The 14,603-nt window shown below is 38.6% G+C and overlaps 1 protein-coding gene across 1 annotated transcript; it reads left to right on the top strand.

Moving 5' to 3' along the window:
* Positions 1-894: 894 nt before the first annotated feature.
* Positions 895-13,536, top strand: LOC142150575 (extracellular calcium-sensing receptor-like). Its single transcript, XM_075205775.1, has 6 exons — positions 895-905; positions 3,323-3,614; positions 5,901-6,731; positions 8,536-8,763; positions 11,720-11,843; positions 12,608-13,536. Exons 1-6 carry the CDS (start codon positions 895-897, stop codon positions 13,534-13,536), a joined length of 2,415 nt encoding a protein of 804 aa, XP_075061876.1.
* The last annotated feature ends 1,067 nt before the right edge of the window (positions 13,537-14,603 follow it).

Below are 14,603 nucleotides of genomic sequence, written 5' to 3'. Positions count from 1 at the left end.
TCCATAGTGCTGTTATAAAACTTTATTATGAAATCACCATACAAATGGAAATAGCCATACCAGATTAAAAACAATAAGCACATGTAGATAATGACAATAGGAATCACTGTAGGTGATTATAATGGTAATTTTATTGGTAATGGTGATGGTAATTTTCTCCCATTAATGGGAGGAGCTACTTGAATACTCCTACTGCTGTGGACTATTCAGAGCGAGATTCGAATACCAGGGCATTAACCTACGCTTTTGTCATGCAGGACTTTGTTGGATTACCCATTTGTTGATAAATTGAAGTGACTCCTATTGCTATTCTTTATGTTTTCTTATTGTTTTTAATCTATTATGAGTACTTCTACTTGTACGTTGTATTCTTAATAGTGTTTTAACTGTCCTACGGCCTATGGAGGAAACCCTTTCTTCCTTTATCCTAGTTCATTGTGCCCAAGGAAAGAATGGGCTAATAAAAACGGAATCTGCAAATTTTTGTTGCACCTGTATGTACTCAGATATATAGATAAAATGACTCTCTCAAAATTAGCATTTGGACACTAATTGGTTGAAATATAAACTTCTTCCATTCATCTTATAATTCATAAGAATCAGAAGAAATCATAAGAAACCGATTTGGCAATTTTCAATTAGATAAGCAAAGACAACAGGTCCCAAAGCTCCTACAGCATATTATATCATTATCTCATTAAATATAATTGTGTGCAGCCCCTTCAGCGCTAAATTGTAAAAATTGGTCTATGTGTTATACCTCCACATCTTCCCAATTCCCTCTAGCACTGAAAGGTGCAATTCTCATCTTTCCTTCAAAGGAATGTTAAATCCCAGAACGGAGAGGATTCTTCCATATAAAAAGTGGTTTGATGTGGAAGCAGCATACGGATAATGTCTATGAGGTGAGTGCAATGCATAGATAACACACAGCACTGTTACTGCACATTCCTATAGCTAGTCATATACACATCACAACCTTCTATGTTGTACTTTTCTTAATTTTCACCTTAAATGAGTTATTACATCTCTTTGTCTTTTCATCCATTGTGTCAGTCTAATTATAGACTTTTGCTTGAGTTTTCGAATGTGAAATAATTAGCTGCAAGTCTTATTTTCCATAATATGTTATTGTCCTTCATAAGAAAGTATTATTATTATAATTATTCTTATTCTTATTCTTAGTAACAGTGTACAAAGCATCTTTGTCTCCAAGACCTCCTGGATGGATTAATTAGGATTGTAATTGACTATATTTTGTTTTTATTCCAGGTCTCATGTTTAATTGTTGGAAGGATGATCCATACATTGTACATTCATGACCTGTAAGAAATTGAAACACTCCGGACAGTTCTTAAAAGACGATGTGGCATCTCTTCATACTTTATGTCCTACATTTATCTGATTGTACTGAACATGGATGCAGATTGACCAACACTGATCTCACCGGCATGTCACTAAATGGGGACTTATTAATTGGAGTGGTAGTTCCTGTCCATGTGAACAAAATATACTCAAAGATAAATTACAGGGAGCACCCTGTCCCAGCCATCTGTAAAACGTGAGACTTGTTTTTTTGTTCTTTGGAGAAAAATTAGATCACGCCCCCCTACCCCTTGCAATCAAGCTATTGTATATATTATTATTATTATTACTACCATTTATTTCTATAGCACCACTAATTCCGCCCTTGCATGCTATTGACATCATTACAACTAGGAAGTGAAAAAATGGAGTGTTGTGTGTAAGGTGTTAAACAATCAGAGGATCAAAATGATTGATTTGGTTCACTGAATTATATGTGATTCTAGTGCAATATTTTTTTACTAAAAATAAATTGTAAGGATAATTAAAATCTTCTTTATATTGTGGTTCTCTTCAGTTTAAGCTTTTCTTTTTTTATAGAATTTATTGTTAAAAATATAACTTTACACTATAGTCTTTAGCATTACCAATTTTAAGATAGTTTGACAATAAGTGCTGCAACTGCTCTAGTAGACAACGTCACATGCTGTGGACACCTTGAAGAATGTCCAAGAATAAACCAAAATATACTAATAGCTGCGCAAAGCATCACCATGCTCAATCCCATACAGCATAATCAGGAGCGACTGGGTTTATCGTAGTGGTTGCAGCTGTATTATAACAAACAATGGTAGTTTTCCTAGTGTTGATATTACTGATTAGTTTCCATAGGTTATTTTAACAATATATGGCCAGCTGATATTTTCTCGACTGATGAATCTCCATGTCCAGTTTTCTGTTTCAAAATTATATCACTCCTAATCATAACTATCATAATCATAGACTAGTGCTGTACTATCCATCCTTGGTAAACATGGATAATGATAATTTACAGGAGACCAAATAGTGTCTTCATTTTCTGAACCCAGTTACCGTATTTCCCCATGTATAAGACGCACCTTTTTCCCCAAAATTTTGGGTCTAATAACTGGGTGCGTCTTATACAGGGGTAGTAGCACTTACCCTGTCAGATGACTCCTCTGTCTGGTAGAGTCTTCTCTCTGTCTGATCCTGATGCTGGAAACCCGATTAAGGTCCTCTCTGCGATGTCCGGATGTACTTTCAGGACCTTGACAAGGTCCTGAAAGGCATTCTTTCAGGACCTTGAGGTCCTGAAAGGACATCCGGACATCGCAGAGAGGACCTTAATCGGGTTTCCAGCATCAGGATCAGACAGAGAGAAGACAAAAGACTTTACCAGACAGAGGAAGCATCTGACTAGGGTAAGTCAGAATTCACTATAGCGTTGTCTCTCCACTGTATAAGCTGCACAAATACTCTGTGAAAAAATTGAGGATAATGTTTATCCTCAATTTTTTCACATGAATTATATAGGTGCGTCTTATACAGTGGAGCGTCCTATACATGGGGAAATACGGTACTTATTTATTTACTCAGTATGGCTTCTAGATATGTCTATGCTATGAATGGAAAGATATGTAATCAGTATCTCTTAATGGTCATTCACAGGTTTATTGCTGGAAGAGTCTCAGGGGTATATTTACTAAACTGCGGGTTTGAAAAAGTGGGGATGTTGCCTATAGCAACCAATCAGGTTCTAGTTGTCATTTTGTAGAATGTACTAAATACATGATAACTAGAATCTGGTTGCTATAGGCAACATCCCCTTTTTTTCAAACCCGCAGTTTAGTAATTCTAGGCTTCAGAGTATGATTTTGAGCAGATAACAGGGTTTCAGCATTTTACATTACATGAAACCTATCATCTATCAATCATCAGAAGACACTAATGATCAAGAAATTGTAATCATATTATCTTCTCCCCTTCTAACACTCAGGTTCAGGTTTGAAAACTACCAGCGGGTCCAGGCAGTACATTTTGCAGTTCTGGAAATAAACAAGGACCCTGATTTTCTGCCAAACCTCACCTTAGGATTCCAGATCTTTGATTCTTGTACAGTCCTGCAGAGGGCGCTGTCAGGAACGCTGCAACTGCTGAGTGGTCATGGGCAGCCTCTGCCTAACTATCGCTGTAAGCAAGATGCCCATTTGGCAGCAGTAATTGGCCACTCTATATCTACATACACAATGCTGATGGCTCACATTCTGGGGCTATACCAGTATCCACAAGTAAGTTACCCTGTACCCATGGCACTGAACTGACAATCACTTAATAGATTGATCTGAGGGGACACTCAAAAAAAGGGCAATACAAGCTATATCAAATTGTATGCACTGCCATTAATACACAGATAAATATCTCTAGTGCAAAGTATGTTAATGCATTGTAATGTTTATTCCAAAATATAGGCCTGAAACACTGTCTCCGGGACCTTGCAAAGCCGAGCAGAGGCAATTTTTATTCATTCAAAAGCATATCCATTGTCTCAAAGTTGTAGATCCTCGAATGTAGGGAATTAAAAGCTTAGTATAATAGGAACTTTATCCTGAAGGTCTGCAAATAGAATCTGCAGTTTAGTGCAATCCTATACCTTGTATTTTAAAAACAAGTTTAGACTTGAATGCTATAATATCCAAATCTCTTCCAGTAAACTTGCATTGCAAGGGGTAAATATAAAATGCGTGGACAGATTTAGAGTTGGGAGGGCGTGTCCTAGCCATGGGTCACCCAGAAGCATTTTTTTGTCCCCTCCTGTTCTGTTCTGAATCACTGCTATTACAGCGAATATCAGAACAGACACAAGGATATAGCGGATAGACGCATCCGCAAACTCAGGGCACGGGGGAGATTGCAGCACCAGCCCTGTTTACATTATTAAACATCCTCATCATCATCATCAATTTATACATGATGATGTGCCACTAATTCTGCAGCGCTGTACAGAGAACTCACTCACACCAGTCCCTGCCCCATTGGAACTTACAGTCTAAATTCCCTAACACACACACACACACAGACGGAGACCCACAGACTAGGGTCAATTTTGATGGCAGCAAATTAACCTACTAGTATGTTTTTGGCTTGTGGGAGGAAACTGTAGCACCTGGAGGAGAACATACAAACGCAAACACGGGGAGAACATACAAACTTCGCACAGATAAGGCCATGGTCGGGAATTGAACTCATGACCCCAGCACTGGGAGGCAGAAGTGCTAACCACTTAGCCACCATGCTGCCCCAGTTATAAAAACAAATGGGATAAAAGTACAGAGCATTACTTACTTATCATAATCTGTATGCCTGGGGGTAGGCAGAAATGAAGAACAGTCCTTCAATTAGATTGATCCCCAAGAAACTGACAACTTGCTCCTTCCCAACACAGGTTTTTTTAAGCAAAATAAATGCGACATTCTTCACAGGGGTATGTTAATGCTAATAGGGGGGCAGAGATGTCCCCGGGGTGTCACTCTAGTTTTCTCACAAATATTCCCAAAGTTTTGACTTTTAGGTGATTCTTCACAGATATATCCCAGAGACATAACTCCCCCTTCAATAAACCGGTCATAAACTCTCGCACATTTAAATACCCAACATGATGGAATTATGACAATGTGACATACTTTTCCAAAAGATATGTGATTATAGTTGTTTACACTACTTATTGAAAGGAAGTCAATTAGGAAGTGGAATACAAGTTCAAAAACAATGTATGTGTAGGATCTGCATATCTTAACCTGATCTCTTCACAAAGGGTTTCTTCAACCTAATTACCTCCTACTGGGCTAATTTTTTCCTTTTTAAAAATATTTTTCAAACATTTATTTGAGTTGAACATCAGGTTCATTTATGTATCAATGCTATATTTTATTTGGGCCCTGACATTCAATATTCTATTTCATCATATCAGATTTATGCTCTCTTCCTGATAAAAGGGTTTTACATTATAGAGCTGCTGGGTCCTCGCATTGCCCCCTTAATACTAGCAATGTAACTGTCTCTGTTTGAAGTTACGTCGCTCTAAGTGCCGGCATGTTCTACAGTTGGGATTATTAGCAGGGTTCCCGGAATACCTCTCTGTCTCTTTTTCTGTAAGTCGCTATTTACTACTTGTCTAAATTACAGCAATCGGCATTCATTTTTGGCAGCTAATCATGTCGGAAAGGTGGTCATCTAAATCATGTACCCCACCCCATGATTTGACGTAGTTTTATTGTTGAAAACAATTATAAAAATATATTTATAAGCTGCATTAAATAAAACAAAACACATTTACATGCTACCTACATGTCACTAGGGGGATACCACTAGATTTGTACATTCTAAATTACATCTGAAATATAACTCTTTCTAGAGAAAGGCATCTTCTAGATAGCATCCTATGTAAAATACTTTGGAAATGTGGGAGGTGTATGATTTAAAAATAATTGAAGTTCTTTGTATATATCTGAAAGTTTGGTACCCAGGACCACATTTCAAAATTTCGCACAAAAAGGTGATCTTGTATTTTGCCACAGATTAGCCACTTTTCCACAAGCTCTATTCTCAGCAATCGTATACAGTTCCGGTCATTCTTTAGAACAGTTCCTAGTGATGCCTTTCAGTCTCGTGGCCTGGCTCAGCTGGTGTTACATTTTGGATGGACCTGGATTGGTCTAGTGGCCCTTGATAATGATTATGGACAACAAGGTATCCAAATGATTAAGAGAGATATTCTAAAAGCCGGAGCTTGTGTGGCCTTTACAGAGAATATTATTAGCAGCCAGCAAGATCGAAACGCCCCACACATTGTTCGGGTCATTAAAGAATCATCAGCCACGGCAGTGGTCATATTTTCTACTGATGTAGACTTAGTCCATGTTTTTGATGAGATGTTGAGACAAAATGCCACAGGAAAGGTATGGATTGCCAGTGAAGCTTGGGCCACCTCTCCCTTCTTATCAGTAGACAAGTATTCCAGACTTCTCCTTGGAACAATTGGCTTTGCCCTACACAGTGAAAGCATGCCAGGTTTTGGTGATTTCCTCAACAGGATCCACCCATCCATGTCTGTGGGAGGAGAATGGATAAAAATATTCTGGGAGGAAGTTTTTAGCTGTAAGTTCCAGGAGAAGAAAAACCTCACAACTTCTGTGCAACCACTAATAAAAGAATGTACTGGTGGAGAAAGTCTAGAAGGCCTCCAGAACAGTTATAATGATATATCTGGTTTGAGGGTAACATATAACATCTACACAGCAGTTCGAGTTGTAGGAAAAGCTTTGCAAGATTTAAGCAACTGCAGGGCAGGAGATGGGCCATTTTCTAATGGAACATGTGCTGATATCATGACCTTCCAGCCATGGCAGGTGAGAAGATCCAAAATGACACATACAAAAACAAAATTGTGCATGCTATGAAATTGATGTGATCACATGTGTGAGTGCTTCATGATGATGTACACTGTCGGAGCACAATGAAATAAAGATTGCATGTCCCTCAAAGGGAGCAAATTGTGCTTCCTTTGATAAACACGCAATAGTTATATCTTGAAGTTCATTACAAAATCCTATCCTGCAAAAGCAATAGTTCTTCCATTTGAATGATGTCACATTTTCTTTCCTTATAAGACCACATAGGCATTATTTTTATGTACTCATTTCTATGTGCAATTTCTAGGGTCAATTTGTTAGCGGCCAATTAACATACCAGTATGTTTTTGGAGTGTGGGAGGAAACCGGAGCACCCGGAGGAAACCCACGCAAACATGGGGAGAACATACAAACTCCACACAGATAAGGCCATGGTCGGGAATTGAACTCATGACCCCAGTGCTGTAAGGCAGAAGTGCTAACAACTTAGGCACCGTGCATAATCAATGTAATTAGAATTAAAAAGAATATGTGACTGGTGCTCAAGCAGGTTATTTATGCAAAATGGATTGTGCTTCAACTCTATATTTTTCCTGCATTCATAAATGACAATTGTGAACAGATGATAATTTTGGGGACACACAACGAATCTGGCTGGACAGTATGAGAATTGGGCCTTTAGGCTTAATAAACAACACAAAATGATGATGGTTTGTGACAAATATTTAAATGAGTAAAAAAATCAACTAAATGATGTTACAACTGGTAAGCTTTATTAAAAAGGTGGGAGGGCTATAATTAACAGATATGCCCTTTGTACCCAAAGTGTATTGTACACAGAAATTCGGAGGTAATCGGTATCCCGATGCTGGGGATACCAACACCAAGTATAACTACAAAAAAAACCACGAACACATAAGAACGATATACTTAAAAAACACTTTCACCTTTACAGCAACGGCGGAGATTAACGAAAGTAGTGGTATAAGACCGCTGCTATTTCCGAAGTTGATAGATGCAGGCCGCCTGATTTTTACGTCACTGAACACGCCCACTTTTGTTTATACAGGTATGTTAATCTTAGCGGTTAGGGTTAGGGTATGTCGGGAACTTACGTGATGTGAAAATCAGACACCGCCATAAAGCATCTTCGGATTGAGCACCGGTCGCATACAAATACATTCGGTAATCTACCCCGTCGCTGCACAGGTAAGGGTTCATTTTAATTATATTGCTATTAATGTGTTCGCCTTTTTTTGTATATTTACTGGGTGTCGGTATCCACACCATCGGATTACTGTACCCCACCCAAGAGATTGGGCTCACAAAGCAGTCACGATCATACCCCAAACTTTATAAAAACATTAGGCAAATATATTCATGTTGGTGATGTGTGCACAAATTCAGTAGTGTAAAAGGAGATACACATTTTTACGCTGTGTCAACCCACTGTGATTGATCCCCAACGTATCCATGCTACTGGAGAACGAACCCATGTACAATTGTCCTCAATCACATTGTTCATGTTCAGTGAAATCAACTGCATACCGGTGAACTTAAAGGATAATTATTTGATACTTTTAGATCATATGTCTGTGCCCCTTAATGATCTAAGAATGGGGAAGCAAAAAATGGGTTTGTCACATTGGGAGCAGCTTAGGGTGAAATCACCTTATATAACAATTCTTTCATTAACAAATCACACAAGTTAGTAGTAACATTACTGGAGCCTGATTTTTGAGTTCTTGTTTTTTTCCTCTGTACACACATAACCTAGTATTTTTGTGGACTCTGCCCACAGCTGTTACACTACATGAAGAAGGTGCGGCTCAGGATGACCAGTGGCAGAGAAATCTTCTTCAATGAGAATGGAGATCCACCTGCAGTGTACGACATAGTGAACTGGCAGCTAAGGCCAGATGGACGACTCCGACAGGTCATAGTGGGCAGTTATGATACCAATGTTACCACTGGCAAAGTTTTCACCATCAACACCAGTTCCGTACAGTGGGGCACTGGAGACAATGGGGTGAGATTTTGGTTTTGAACCTTGTTTTATCTTTTCTTTTAGATGTCATGCTACTAGGTACTGTAATTAGGTCATTCTGATTTTCTGCCAACATTATAGTTTGTTTTTACTTTTCATGAATCCATCTTAGTTATATAATCTTTACTTTTACTTGCTTGCTGGACAGATGTTTAGACCCAGACAATTGTTTAAAATAACAGACTTAAAGAAAACGATTTTTTTTTACATTTGCATTAAAATAACATAAAATGTAAATGTCTAACTTAAGGTCATTATCAAATAGTAAATAAAGAAACATCTACCAATCTACATTCTGTCTTAAGCTGCTCTATATTGGGAGTTGCTACATCCCCTGTCATGTTTTATATAGTCTGGCAACTATACCACTAAGGACCAGGGGCGGGCTGGGCAGGGGAGCATCGGCCCCCCCGGGCCGCTCCGATTTTCCGGTTTTAGGGCCGGGGGGTAGGTCGGCCGTCCGCCCCCCGATGCAATTTCTGTCATCAGATGCGGCCGCGTCAGCGCACAGGCGGCCGAATCCCATAACACGGGATGAGGCCACGTCATCAATGACGCGGCCGCATCCCGTGTAATGAGATGCGGCCGTCTGTGTGCCCCCCTGCCTGCAGTATCCCAGCCCGCGCCTGCTAAGGACGCACATCTAATATATGCTTATTGGGGGACAGCTTAAAGAAATGTGCTGACACAATGTAAAACTCTGCATCTGTTTTTAAATTCCTGCCCTGCTTTAGACCATGAACATATTGGGCCTGATTTAGAGCTTGACACACTTTGCACCTCAAGCCTAAGTCTAAAATTGCTGGCACAAAAATTGGGGACTTATGTATGTATGTTGAATTACCTATATTTCACCTGTGTGTTGAATCACCCGTATCTTAAGTTATGTCTGACACAAAGCACAATTTTCCCCATCAGGCTGATTATAAGCATAAAAGTGTTTATTTATGCCAGTGATATTGTAGAGATGTAGCTCAAAAGTGTTATTAATAAATGCTAAAGAAACACTTGCCATATAAAATGTAATTGAATATCAATAAAATAATGTACTATAATAAATATAACAAGAAACCCTACATACATTGCTGACCACTCTCTACATCCAATAAGAATCTTATTTCCAGAATTAGGTCAACCGACCAATCAGAAATTTGGATAGATGGTTGCAACTTAATATAACTGTGATGCTACATAATGAAGAATTATCAGCTGGATGGGGTCAATATGCAAACATCTAATCGAAAGATAATGTGGTTGCTGTCATTGTCATTATCACCTGGCAACTGTACCATTGACACCACTCCGGTATCCGCAAAAGACACAATTCTGAAGAACTATATCTGGAATTGGGTCCAAGTCTCATTAGGTCTCATCTTCAGAGGGATGTACTATTCAGACTTAAACAAACCCGTACGGTACTCAACTAATGCTTGCCGCTTGACCTCTCCAAGTATAAGATGCTAAGTAGTAGATATAAATAAGTCTAAGATTATTTTTTAGACGCATTATGATATACATGCACAGTACGGAAATGTATGTATTTTCACCACAAATATTAACACTAAATGACGTACATTAATTGTTAAGTTGTAAATATACTCATTTACGTACTGCAAATTCAAACCAAATACAACTCTCATATTGTGATTAAACATCTTAAAGAAAAAGGTCACTTAATCCCATTTCCAAATATCAAGAAATGAGGACCAGCACTGCCTCCTTATTTGAACAACTCCACTTACTTCTCCACCTAACACATTTTCATGGTGTTAGCCCACTACAAAATCTTGAGAACTGCCCCCAGAAATCAGTCTGCCCCTAGCTGTGTGGGTTTGTAGATAGACCTGAAAATACCCATGGTGGAATGAAATAAACATCCAACTTACTACAACTTAAATGTTCATAATTGCTCCTAAAAAGCTGCTTGGTTTAGCCACATGTATGTCTTAATGTGATCATGAGAGTCAGGACTGTACTTTTATCCATGTGGCACATTGATGTCTTGGAAGATTTTTATTACATTGCTTCAAATGGGAAATTAATATTTTATTGTTGAACACCTAGGGGGCACTAAACTGCGGGTTTGAAAAAGTGGAGATGTTGCCTATAGCAGCCAATCAGATTCTAGCTGTCATTTTGTAAAAAAGCAATAGATAAATAATAACTAGAATCTGATTGGTTGCTATAGGCAACACCTCCACTTTTACAAACCCGCAGTTTAGTAAATCTAGCCCCTAGACTAGTACCTGTTCCCTGCAAGCTTTCATGAAGTGGAGAAAAGGCGAGCACCATACTGCAAATCAGAGGACTTCCCTCCCACTAAATGCTCCGTCCACACCTTTATCTGCTAATCTTGTTCCACAATGCAAAACCTAATTTTATTTTTCTGCAAGTACAAACATAGACGCATCCCAGGTCCCTGATCAACCCAACTACATCAGATGGTTAAAACTTTTGTAACCCTGTCAATGCAAACATCTTGGTGCTTGAATCATTGCACCATGCTCACCTTACAATGTTGGTATATTTCTAATGTTACATCATGAAGGAGCATGTGTGTTTGGTTTGTCGGTTTTGAACTTGTAATTATATTGTTTTCAAGTGCACATGACCAAAAGTGAAGTGTTTTGATTGTGCTTCAGATATAAACAATAACTAACATTCTGAAACTGGCACATGTAACCAGAACGCAAATGTAAAAGAGAATTTTGTACACTGATTATTAAAGAATGTAACAGAGTAATAAAAAATAATTGTTTTAATAGTACATTTAGTAATACACAGTGAAATAAAACAACTTACGCTCGCCTTCATTAACTATATAAATTTCCCTTAAACATACATTGTTAATATAGATGTCACCATTGTTTATTTCAGTTAATTATGACATTACTTGTTATAAATATACTAACAATATCTCCTTAAACTTATCTTTAAGGTCCCTCTCTCAGTTTGCAGTCGTAGCTGTCCACCAGGCTTCAGGAAGGTGGCCATAAGAGGAGAACCTATATGTTGCTATCAATGCATCCTGTGTCCTTATGGAGAGATATCCAATCAAACAGGTTAGGGAAAGTCATACAGTACATAGAAAGTATACCTTATAGCGCTGATTGGGTCACAAACATATGAATGCCAGTGTCATGTAACAGATCACTGTAACACATAACATGGAGGAAACATAGAGCAGTATAGTTCAAACAAATTTAAACATATAAAAATCCCTGGGGTCTATATCCCTATATGAAGTGTCTAGAGTGGCCAAATCGATGACACCAAGTGGGGAGATCCCCAAAGGTATTAGGCTTACAAGCACATATCTTGCACCACAGCACTTCTGATCACATCTAATAGGGAGATGATCTTATCCTCCAAGGTTTTTCAGCGATGCAGTCATAAGAAAGAAAAAATATCATAGCATAATACTGTTTATTACAATAAAATATATATAAAAGGGATACTTCTATAAGCGTACCAGAAATATAAATCAATACAGCATATGTAGATAAATGACACAGTGGGTATTACCCGAGTCCAGCAAGTTCTCAAAAAAAGCACTAGGGTAAATCCACAGTCTTTCTGTATAATGCCCCCCTTCATCCAACGCGTTTCAAGTCACGAGGACTCTTTATCATGGTGGGTTAGGGAAAGTATCTTCTGGCTATTCTACACATCTTCCATGTTTTTCACATTTATTTATTTTTTTGCCAAAAGCAAAAACCACCTGTTGTGCTTATCCAAACCATCTGTGTGTAGTAAGCCACATTTAATTAAATTCTAAGTACATCCAGGATCACTTCATGAAACCAAATTGTTTTACGTTTTTCAGATTCACTAGATTGTGCCAAATGTTCGTGGGATATGTGGCCAAATCCAATTCAAGATCGTTGTGTTCCAAAGACCAGAGAATTTCTTGCATATGAAGATCCTTTAGGTATCACTTTAACAACTACAAGTATCTCCTCATCATTAGTTCCCATGGCAATCCTTGGAGTTTTTATGCATTATAAGAACACACCCATTGTTCGAGCCAATAACTATTTTTTAAGTTGCCTTCTTCTGGTGTCGTTGTCCCTTTGTTTCCTTTGCTCATTGGCTTTTATCGGTTACCCCCAACTTCAGAAATGTCTTTTACAGCAGGTTGCATTTGGAATTGTATTTGCCCTTTGTGTCTCTTGCATCTTGGCCAAAACCATTATGGTTGTCATAGCTTTCACAGCCACAAAACCAGGAAGCTGCATGAGAAAGTGGACAAGTTCCCGAGTATCTTATCTCATCGTCATTTCATGTATATTTATTCAAACCTTTCTTTGCATTATGTGGCTGATTTCATCCCCTCCCTTTCTGGAACTCAATACTGAAATTAAATCAGAAGTAATCATTGTTGAATGTAATGAAGGATCACCCACTGCCTTCTGGAGCATGCTGGGTTTTCTTGGTCTCTTGGCCTCCATTAGTTTCATTGTGGCCTTCTTGGCCAGGACACTTCCTGACAGTTTCAATGAGGCCAAGTTCATCACCTTCAGCATGTTGGCCTTCCTCAGTGTTTGGGTGTCCTATATCCCGGCATCTCTCAGCTCACAGGGAAAGTACACAGTGGCCATGGAAATCTTTGCTATTCAATCATCAACCTGGGGCCTGGTTATTTGCATGTTTCTACCTAAATGTTTCATTATTTTGTTCAGACCCAACATGAACTCAAGAGAGCATATCATGTGGAAAGAGAAAAATCAGACTAATAAAGTTAGAACAATTTAAAATTCAAAACCTGTCATCCATTTGCTGTCACCCCTTCCTCCAGTTGCAGTGTTGTTCTGTATGCATGTACAGGTTGTGTTATGCAAAAATAAAAAGCAAAATACTGAATTATTGAAACATATGTGTCTACTTCCGCCTCACAGCCCTACGTATTCTTATCAGTTTGTAATATCTTTATCTCAGGGGCCAGTATCTACCAAAAACATTAATTTGAGTGTGAATGTGCCAATAGCCTAAACTATATGCAGGTATATGTAAATAGGAGTTTATTCACTTAATGTCACTGGATACAAAGTCCTTTACCCTATTGCCAAAGTACTCTACAAGTAGCAATATACATTACAGTACTGGAAGATAAACAGAAATGCAGTACATGTAGAAACATAAATATGTTAAGTATGCTTACAGTCTAAATAGATGGTAAACAAAGTAAAAGATAGGTTAGTACTCTAGTAGATAATATAATAGGTATTTATATTAATGTGGCCCACATCATCTTACTATGTAACAGGTTTCATTGGGGTTATGGGTCTGGTGGAGAAGAATTTTGAAGGTGAGAAGGAAAGGTGATAATCAGATATTGGAATGTAGGAAGTTCCAGACTTCCATGTTATAATGTGAAATTAAAATTAGGTCAACTATAGGAAAGGATGTGGGGTAAGAAGATATGTAGTGGAAGATTACACCAGAGATGAAAGTGGTCGCATGGACAAGTTGAAGGTTTCGAATGAAAGGGTGATGGATATGAAGTGAAAAGATGCATTTGTAATCCTAGTAGCTTCAGATAAGGGAGGAGGGAAGAGTCAATACTTGGTTAGAATTAGGGATGAGCGCGCTCGGATTTCTGAAATCCGAGCCCACCCGAACGTTGCGGATCCGAGTCGGATCCGAGACAGATCCGGGTATTGGCGCCAAATTCAAAAGTGAAACTGAGGCTCTGACTCATAATCCCGTTGTCGGATCTCGCGATACTCGGATCCTATAAATTCCCCGCTAGTCGCCGCCATCTTCACTCGGGCATTGATCAGGGTAGAGGGAGGGTGTGTTAGGTGGTCCTCTGTGCTGTT

This window comes from Mixophyes fleayi, chromosome 4, assembly GCF_038048845.1.
Source record: "Mixophyes fleayi isolate aMixFle1 chromosome 4, aMixFle1.hap1, whole genome shotgun sequence".
In the NCBI taxonomy this organism is placed as follows: domain Eukaryota; kingdom Metazoa; phylum Chordata; class Amphibia; order Anura; family Limnodynastidae; genus Mixophyes; species Mixophyes fleayi.
This window is presented reverse-complemented; position numbering and strand designations above follow the sequence as displayed.

Excerpts from the sequence above, each read along its gene's own strand:
- LOC142150575 (XM_075205775.1), top strand. Across the intron at positions 3,615-5,900 it reads GGCTATACCAGTATCCACAA|ATTAGCCACTTTTCCACAAG; the intron begins GTAAGTTACCCT and ends ATTTTGCCACAG. Across the intron at positions 8,764-11,719 it reads GGGGCACTGGAGACAATGGG|GTCCCTCTCTCAGTTTGCAG; the intron begins GTGAGATTTTGG and ends CTTATCTTTAAG.